The sequence below is a fragment of the Primulina tabacum genome, chromosome 6 (assembly GCF_025594145.1).
Source record: "Primulina tabacum isolate GXHZ01 chromosome 6, ASM2559414v2, whole genome shotgun sequence".
Lineage (NCBI taxonomy): Eukaryota > Viridiplantae > Streptophyta > Magnoliopsida > Lamiales > Gesneriaceae > Primulina > Primulina tabacum.
This window is the reverse complement of record NC_134555.1, coordinates 34,703,253-34,713,746: the sequence shown is the minus strand read 5'-3', so window position 1 is coordinate 34,713,746 and position 10,494 is coordinate 34,703,253. Positions and strand designations below refer to the sequence as shown.

Sequence of the window (10,494 nt, the reverse complement as noted above, 5' to 3'; positions counted from 1 at the left end):
TATGAACCTGGCGATTTTGATACCACTTAAATATCATGCCCCGAGATCGAGGTATAGATGACATCCGACATTGTTTAACAATCTCATTAAAAACATTAAGCCTCGTAGCAAATAGCCAAAAACCAGTCTAATTCGTAAAAAAATATTGTCTTTACATATGTGAAATACGAATAATGCGGAAGCTGTTCGAACTTACAAAGAAACCAATAAGATTCCTACGAAGCAAGGCAAATTGCAATGGGGCCTGGACTTTTAAAATATTGTAAAGAAGAAATAGATAGTCTTCTTTAAAAAAAATTAATTAGACCAAATAATAGTCCTTGGAGTTGCCCAAAATTTTATGTAGAAAATGCAGCTGAGTTAGAAAGAGGGGCTCCTAGACTTGTTATTAATTATAAACCGCTGAATAAAGCATTAAAATGGATAAATCATCCACTACCAAATAAAAGAGATTTATTAAATAGACTATTTAAAGGAAAAATATTTTCTTCATTTGATTTAAAATCAGGTTTTTATCAAATTCTTCTAAAATATTTTCTTCCTTTGATTTAAAATCAGGCTTTTATCAAATTCTTCTAAAAGAAGAAGATAAATATAAAACAGCTTTTACTATTTCATTTGGATATTGTGAATGAAATGTTATGTCCTTTGGATTAAAAAGTGCTTGTTTCAAAATATTATGAATGAAATCTATAATCCATATATAGATTATATCATAATTTATATAGATGATGTTCTTACTTACTCTGATAATAATGATCAGCATTTTAAACATCCTAAAATATTTATTAAAGCCACTAAAAGAGCAGGCTTAGCAGTCAATCATAAAAAGGTAAAACGTTTCCAAACTAAGATAAAATTCTTAGGTCATTATATTGAAAATGGAATAATGATTCATATAGAAATAGCAATTGTTTTTGCTGATAAATTTCCTGATAAAATCGTTTATTTAAATCAATTACAAAAATTTCTTGGTAGTCTTAATTATACAGGAGATTTTTATAAAGATCTCGCTCAAGAGTGTAAATTATTATTTTAAAGGTTGAATAGACTAATAGTCATACTTTAGCAATACAAAAAATAAAAGAAAGAGTTAAAAGAACTTCCTCGTTTAGCTATTGCTAATCCTGAAGCATTTAAAATAGTTGAAACAGACGCTTCTGAAATTGGATATGGAGGAATTATAAAACAAAAAATGAATAATGAATCTAAAGATATTCTTGTTAGATATACATCAGGAATATGAAATAATACTCAAAAGAATTATTCCACAATTAAAAAGGAAATTCTTTCTATTGTTAAATGTATGACTAAATTTGAAAGTGATATTTTAAATAAAAAATTTCTCTTACGAATTGATTGCAAATCAGCAAAAGATATTCTTTTTAAAAGATGTAAAAATTATAGCATCTAAACAAATTTTTGCTAGATGACAAGCTATATTAGCATGATTTGATTTTGACATTATACATATTTCTGGAAAATCTAATTCTTTGCCAAATTTTCTAACCAGAGAATTTTTACAGGAATCCAACTTGGAAGACAGTTACGAAAAAACCACAATAGGGAAAAAAAACCCTTAAATAAGCTCATGACTAATAAAAGAGTCAATACAGAAAAGGATAAAATTCATTTAACAGAGGATAAATTTGATCCTATTACTGAATTCACAGATGATGAAACTGCATTATGATATTCAATACTATCATAATGCAATATTTGCTTTAAAAGGTTCTAAAGAAGAACTTAAATATCCATATACAGTTTCAGGATATATAAAATGTTGTCCTGTTGATAATAACCTAAAAGGTCTATCTCCAATTCATATAGCGCAAAGCTATTTAAATAAAGTTCTACTTCCAATTTATGGAAGGAAAACACGATTGAAACAATTCTAGTTAAAACTGGATCTGTTGAAATTCAACACATGGATCGAGCTAGATATTATGCAATTTTTAAAATGATTATTAAAAAGGTAATACCTGCTGCTAATTGGGGTTTGCCTCTAGGACAAGCTCGACGGTTAAACACTTTTCAAGCTATGCCTAATATGTATAATTATAATGATTATATTAAGGCATGAGATAATATCCTTATATATATGAAAATTCTCAAAGAAAACATTCATGGTGAATTAAAATCTAACTAGATGATAATAAATAATTTTTACCAACATGGTTTAAAACATTTTTCTTTTTGTGGGGTGTAATGCCAACCATATTACCTCGTAATGTTAAAAACATTTGGAGAAAATTCCAACAATCTAATTCTCAGCTTGAAGCACTTCCAGCAATTTTACAATTTGCCATTAATTATAATGTTCCCTGGATTATTAGATGGGAATATGGTTGACAAGACCAAGTAAGAGAAAAATGTGAATTAAAATTCACCCCTGCAATACTTATTCGAAAAATCCTAATCAAATGGTGGAGAAAAGAAGACTTTTTCGCCGAAGAAAAAACGTATGATCGACATGGAATAATTGCAGTAGGACCTGCAAAAGAAGTGATGAAGAGTTTAAATGCCGAGACTCCTAACACATGCTACTATTCTAAAAGAATTATTTCAGCACATGAATAAAAGAACCATTTCTGACACGTGGACAGAAATATTTGGAGATATTTATCAACTCTCTTCTCAAGACTCTTCTTCAAAAAGAAAAGATAAAATCATTGAAGACACCGATACTCATATGGATTATAAAACTCAAGATGCCCAAGATCCTTATGAAGATGATGATATATTTGCTTTAATAAATTCCTGAAAAAGTTTTGCTTATCAGTATTGTTTCTCTATTACCATGACATAATATGGGGTGGTAGTAGATTGTATTATAATGTAATTTGTTTAAGTGTGTACTTTTTTATTAAATGAAAGTCATTGTCATGTAATATTGTTACGTATTGATTTAGTTTAGCTTTATGTCATGTCATTTAGTGAATGAATAGTGTATCTACTATAATAGAATATTATGTTATGTTTAACAGTGTAAGGTCAGGTACTATTTAAAGGGACTCATTCTCTTGTATTCGGAACAAAATATTTTAAGCAATAAAAGTTTTATATTTTCCATCAAAGCTTGTCTCTCTCACGAAGCATTGTTTATCTTCAAGAATTTTCAAGAACTATAATAATGTAAGTATTTTATGATTTATGAATTTGATTATATCTTCAATCCTCCTATTGATTATATCATGACTCAAGAAGTAAATTATTTGAAAAAATTAAAAAAGAAAATCAAATCTACAAAGAATCATATTTCTTTTGCTGAGAATCAACTCAAAAATCTAGATATCAATCCAATCTTTAAAAGTTGGTTTGTCATATCACACCTAAGAAGATTAAAGCAATCTTTAAAAGCTTTTGAAAAACAAATCTCAATCCACTTACACAGCGAGGATTGAGCTTTGTTTTTCAAAAGCTTTTAAAAATTGCTTTAATCTTCTTAGGTTTGGTATTATAACACTGGAAGATTTCTTCTTAGTAAATGATCTTATTATCTTGTCCATTAGTAATTTGAGTAGATACTGTCAAGGATTTACTTCTACCTTACCCTTCAGGCTTTACAGGCTTTATGGATACCTGACTTAAGGATTGCTCCTGGGTAGAGCTATTTTCTTTCCTTTTGAACAAGAGAATATGATTTCTTTTACTTAGAATAATTTATTCAATAAATGGCTCTGATACCACTTAAGCAGAGATGATTGAACTTTGTTTTTCAAAAACTTTTAAAGATTGCTTTAATCTTCTTAGGTTAGGTATGGCAAACCGACTTTTAAAGATTGGATTGATATCTGGATTTTTGAGTTGATTTTCAGCAAAGAAAATATGATCCGTTGTAAATTTGATTTTCTTTTTAATTTTTTCAAATAATTTACTTCTTGAGAATGATATAATCAATAGGAGGTTTGAAGATATAATCAAATTCATAACTCATAAAATACTTACATGATTATAGTTCTTGAAAATTCTTGAAGATAAACAATGTTTCGAGAGAGAGACAGGCTTTGAAGGAGAATATAAAACTTTTATTGCTTAAAATATTTCGTTCCAAATACAAGAGAATGAGTTCCTTTAAATAACACTAGACCTTATACTATTAACATGACATAATATTCTATTATAGTGGGTACATTATTCATCCACCAAATGACATGACATAAAGATAAACTAAACCAATAGTTAACAATATTACATGACAATGACTTCCACTTAATACAAAAGTACACACTTGAACAAATTACATTATAATACAATCTACTTTGAATTAATAATCTTTTTTTAATTTCTAGTTGATTGTTATTTATTTAATATATTTACTATTTAGTGAATTAAGAATCTTCTATTAATTTTTAGTTGATTGTTATTTATTTAGTATATTTAAACTTTATACTTTTTATTATAAAATTAACTAAAAAATAATATATTATATTTTAATTACTAATTAAATATTTATCAAAATCGAATAAACCAAATCAAAATAATCGAACCGTTTTGTTAACACCAAACCGAAAGAAAACATTTCGGATATCGGATTATATATTTTCAAAATCAAAAACCGAAATAAAAAATCGAAAACGAACCAACCAATGAACAACCATTTGTACAGAAAGAGAGTTTGATACTCAGTTGCTGATCAGGCAGTGAGGTTGCGGGGAGGAAATTCGTTTTCTTATATGTTACATATACACCAAAAGACAATTTAGGGTCCTTCCCAAAAAAATTCAAGTTTTAGCTAAAATATAAATTTACAAATTGGCATACCAAAAGAGGGGAGTGGTGGTTTCATTTATTCTGTATTGTTACGTGGTTGCACAAAATCAACAAATATGGCAAACATTTGAGAGGGAAAACAATACCAAGTCCATGATTTCATATACAATAAATATAGTCCATATTTGAGAGGGTAAACAATACAAATCCCATGATTTCATATACACCACACAATATAAAAGCTTTACCTCGTCTATTTCTTTTCGCATTCAGATATATATTTTCGACGAAAATCACGTATCACTACACGAATATGCATACCTGAAACCTAGTTAAATACTTAACAAGGTTTCTTTCCGTTTGCTGTATAGCCAGATTCCCTAAACCTGCACTGCAGCACCTCTTATTTCTCTGCATGAGCCTGCCAAACATCCCATATTTCACAACTATCAAACATGTTCCGGTAATTTGGAATGTGGTCTTGCCCCTTTCATGAATACATTAAAGGATAATCAAAGAAACATGATGCAATGAGTAATGAGTCAGGTTTACCTGAGAAGAGCAATTTTGCCGAGAAATTGTTTCATTGATCGTATCAGCGACGATTTCGCATGAAATTTTTGGCTGTAACAGATCATAGATAGTCAACTACATGTTAAGACACATTTGAGTTGGCTCCGTAATTAACGCATTCACCAAGAAATTTGAGGATACACTAGAAGCCAGTGAATCAAGTTATGCACAACTAAAGAGGACAGTCAAATTTATCTCACGGGTGACTAAAAAAATAGACCTCGTTTCCATATCGAACCAGTTTGCAACTTTGTAAAAACAACATTTCAACCCCATTACAAATTAAATATATTTACCAAATTCACCAAAAAGCAAGGAGAAGGATATCGTATCAGACCACTTGTTCCATTCATTTATGTCTTTTATTCTTAATGATAATTGCCATCATTCTTCATCAGCCCTCGCTACGAAAATCCCAACTGCTGCCCTTCTACGTTAACCCAACAGGTGATTTTATTTTTAGAATCTTCTATAATTTTTTCCTCCAAACACAATATATGCTACTACTTACAGTAAAAGAATACCAGGCAACCCAATTCTTGGGGCTTTGTACCATTATCACCGAACTATATCGATATAAGGGAACATGGATTACTCTAACACAGAATTATATTCATAAGTCATCTCACTTATACTTGTTTTCATACCACATAAAATTTTTACTGTTTTATTCCCTAAAAAGAAAGAATGAAGGACAAAGAACCTAGCATAATAGCAATTATGACCATTTCTAGTAAATTTGAACCATAACTTCTACGAAATCTCTGGTTGGTCATTAATAATGCCACCTAAACCTGCAGCTTTGCTAGGAAAGCTCTCTTCAATGTGGAGGATCAAAAGATTCTCTCCATCATCCCACTTGAAGCTAATAATACTTGTTGGGGAAAACCATGCTAAATTACTAAGAATTTGACTGAAAATTTAAGCGGAAGCATACATGAAGTCATAATTCTGAATTCTTTAGAACGTGCACTGATCTTCTTGATCTACACTTTTTTCTTTGAGAACATCCTTTAATTTTTCTTCTTAACTAGTTTTTTAATGAGGAAGAGAATAGTGAATGTGATGACGCCCGATCTAGAGACTATGAATCATATATAGATAATGTCTATCATTATCTTCTAACATTTCTGTTTTAACCAATCATAAATAAAAAAGTATGCTTATGGCTCTACATATTAAATGTTCACAACCTATTAGATACACTAAAACTTAATAGCCAAAACTTCAACTGATCACTTTAATTTTGCATAATTATTCACATATAAGCCCATATAAGTAAGATTGATCCAACAATCTCCCACTTGGTCTATATGTGTAACCTTATAATTATGTTTGTGAAAATAACCTTATAAGCTCAAAAATGTCATGCCGAAATGTATCTATAACCAATCCGTTCCATCAATCACATCAACATAGGATCAAAGCAGTCTTCACTACACTCAAGGTAACTAGATCTATCGATGGTCACATATGCCAACACAACTGAATGACATGGATCATGACGTAGATGTGTAGCACGGAAATTTCATGCAATGTGATAATAACATGCATATTTCCAACTGGTCATCTCTTAACCTTATTGAGATCGAACTTTAAATCATAATCAGAGTGTGACTTAACTTGAAATTTATTTTTGCATAAAATAAATTTATATAACTGTAATTGAAAAATGTGTACAACTGAAAAGCATTTAAAATAACAAACTCCAACTAAAACTGAATTTCCTCAATTGACATAACACTCATACAAGCAGTGTGCTCATGAAACTGTTTGGGTGGTAGTCCTTAGTAATCGGGTCAGCAACTATGGAGTTTGTACCGATATGCTCAATAGACAACTTTCCACTCTAAATCTTTCTTTAGCAACCAGGAACTTTATGTCAATATGTTTAGAATTCGTTCTGTTTCGTCTTTAACCAACACCATTCACAGTGGGCGGACTTGACATAGTGCGTTGCAGGACGATACCACATTCATCTAGGAATGTAGCAAAAGGTCTTGGGCGTTGTTCACCTGAACCATCACATCTATCATAGTATTCATTGCCATTGTCAGATCTAAAGCTTTTAATCTTTAAGCCAAATTGATTTTCAACTTCAGCTTTATAATGTTTGAACACATCCAATGACTGTCTTTTCAAGAAATGAGATAAATGAAGTCATATCTTGAAAAATCGTCTGTGAACGTTATAAAATACTGTTTGTTGACCATTCCCTTCAGCCAAAGGGAATGGTCCACAAATATCAGTATGTATAAGTTCTAAGACGCCTGAACACCTGTTGGCTTCAAATCTCATTTTGTTGGTTTGTTTTCCCTTTATACAATTAACAAAATTATTAAAAATCTGTGTAATCTAAAGGTTCGAGAATTTTTTCTAACACAAGTCTCCTTATTCTCTTTCAAGAGATATGACCCAATCTCTTGTGCCATAAGGCTGCTAAATTCTCACTGGGTAATTTCCTTTTAGTGCCTCTACTTGTTTGCAGCGATTCATTAAATGAATCAACAACATCCAAGGAATAAAGATTATCGTATCCTAATAAAGAATCAGAATCAACCAATTTTGAATCATGAAATAAACTAAATATTCCATTTCCAAATGAACAAAAACAACCGAATTTGTCCGATGCAGAAATAGAAATCAAATTCCGTCTTTTGGACGGTACAAAAAATGTTTCATAAAGATCCAAATATATTCCAGTCTAAAACAATAATCTAAATTTTCCTATTGTCGTCACCAACGTAGATGAATCTTTCAGCATCACTTATTTGAGTTGTTGCACCAGAATCTATCCACCACGTGTGTCTAGGCACTGAAGTTAAATCAACCTCAGAACCAACCATATTCAGAAGCATACCTTTCTTAGCACGCCATGTGCTTCGGCCTAGACTTCCGAAGCACGCGGGGGCACCCCAAAATGGCGCCCCTGCGTTCCCCGAAATGCACCTCTGCGTGTCTACGTCTAACTGAATACTGTCGGGGCACCTTAGGTCGATTTTGGTGAAAAATTTTAACCCAAATTTTTGATTTTGCTCTAAAATATTTTTTTGTTGAACAAAACTGGACGGCAAATCGAAGTCTTATATCGAATCCTTAAAATTTTCAACCAAAATGCCTTTACCAAAATTGAAGCTTTAAAAGATTTTTTTCTAATCAAAATCTTTTCCAGATCTGAAGCCATATCAAATTAAACAAAATTTTCTTTTCCAGATCTGGAACCAAATAATATCTAAAACTTTAAATAAATCTAAATAATTCAAGTATGAATGGATCTAATACCACTTGTTACGGAAAACCCATAAACCACACAATCCTTCATGTTAAATCATTAAGAATATGACTGAAAACTTAAGCGGAAGCGCATCTGAAGCCATAATTCTTAATTCTTTAGAACGTATTTTGATCTTCCAGATCTACGCGCTATTTCTTTAAGAGAATCATTTGGTTTTCTCTTTTGAACTATTTTCTTAATGGGGAATAGAATAGGAAATGTGATGTCGTGCGATCTGGAGATTATGACTCATGTATAGATAATGTCTATCATTATCTTCTAATATTTCTGTTTTAGCTATCATAAAAACAGAAATTATACTTGTATCTCTACACATCAAAGGCTCAGAACCTATTATATAGGTTAAAACCGAATAGCCAAAACTTTAACTGATCACTTTAATTTATGGCTTAACATAATAGACAATCCACAACGCATAATTATTCATATATAAACTCATATAAATAAGATTAATCCAACATTAACCACATAAGCCAATAAAGTTAACTTTTTCTTTAAAACTAATCAAATATTACTTTAAATATATGAAACATCATCTTAGGCTTCTTACCAGACAAGTGACTACGATACTACCGGACAAGATCAAAAGTCACACCCACACCCACCGTCTCGACAGTAGACTTATGTTCCGAAAACTGGCGTAAAAAAAGGATCAGATGTACTTTCCACCACTCTGAATTTGCGTTTGAAGTTAAGGGGTATCGATAAGGTAAACAGGTACAGCTCCCTAACTTTTGAGGAGTTGATTTACAGCGTAAAAGATTCACGGTATATTTCAAGACTGTTAGTCAATAAATTGGGACAAATTGTTGTTCTATAAAAAGTTTAAGGTAATCGAAACAAATCTATAAAACCAGAAAACATTCATTTCACCATTTCAGTCCGGTAAAAGCAATATTTTACCTTTATAGGCAAGTCAAAGAAAAAAACCCTGAGCTTCCCATCAATCTGCGTGTCTGTGTCGAACTTAATCTCGCCTTTTGCCAAATCCTCCAACAACAGAATAACATCGCTCGTGATCTCCACCCGTTCCAGCTGGAGCGTAGCGTTCACGTAGGACGACGCCCTCGCCGTTATATTCCCACCATCTGATGTGACATCCCCCAGCTTCTGCCCCCTATACCCGATCGAGACCACCGACGAAACGTACTGAATTGAGTAGAAATCTTGGTTACGAATCCTAATGGTGAGGTTCAACGTTAAGTCAGTGGAGACTTCAGGGATCATGTGGAAACGGAGACGACCGAGGTGGAGGCGAACAACGGAGAGCTCGGGATCGAATGGCCAGAGAAGATACAAAGCGGCAGCTAGGAAGATGAGTACGGTGGCGCAGCTAATCAGGCCGCGGCGGCATGATTTGCGGAGGAGACGGTGGTGGTTGGGTGGCGGATAAGGAGGTAAAACGAATACGTATCGGGGTTGAGATTGGGGGGTGGATTGTGTTTCGGGAAGGAGTGGCCGGTGAACCGACGACGTGTCAGAATGTTTCGCCGCCGTCATGTTTTAAGGATGCGTGGCGTGTGATTTATGGCAAATATATTAATGTATATTAATGTTATAAAAAGCCGGCCGGATTTTTTTCACCTAAATATATTATTTTTCTTATTCATCTATATTTTTTTTCAATAATTTTAATATATGATATTCAAATTCAAAATCAATGCCATATTATTTATGTTTTTTCGCTACAAATTGATTGAAAAATATATTGACCAATTTTTTTAAATTTTTTTTATAAAAATAAAAATTATATATATTAAATTAAGAGGTTCTAAAAATTGGAACGACAATATTTAAGCGACCCATTTTAAAACATTGATGTATCAACACATTGAGGTGTTGATGTTTAAAAATCATGCTCATCTTCGCCTACCAAGAGGTGTCATTCATCTATTACAAGTGATGAATTATAT

General features: G+C 31.8%; 1 protein-coding gene across 1 annotated transcript; it reads right to left on the bottom strand.

The window, feature by feature from the left end:
• Positions 1-4,848: 4,848 nt before the first annotated feature.
• Positions 4,849-10,133, bottom strand: LOC142549275 (uncharacterized). The gene is made up of 3 exons (XM_075658130.1): positions 9,485-10,133; positions 5,266-5,337; positions 4,849-5,134 (listed from the first exon to the last, which is right to left on the bottom strand). The coding sequence occupies exons 1-3, from the start codon at positions 10,079-10,081 to the stop codon at positions 5,117-5,119; spliced, it is 687 nt and encodes a 228-aa protein (XP_075514245.1). The 5' UTR covers positions 10,082-10,133; the 3' UTR covers positions 4,849-5,116.
• Positions 10,134-10,494: the final 361 nt, after the last annotated feature.

Bases quoted from the DNA above. Each gene is read 5' to 3' on its own strand.
- LOC142549275 (XM_075658130.1), bottom strand. From the start codon at position 10,081: ATGACGGCGGCGAAACATTCTGACACGTCGTCGGTTCACCGGCCACTC. The intron at 5,338-9,484 runs GTAAAATATTGC...GATCTGTTACAG, and splicing joins TCTTTGACTTGCCTATAAAG to CCAAAAATTTCATGCGAAAT.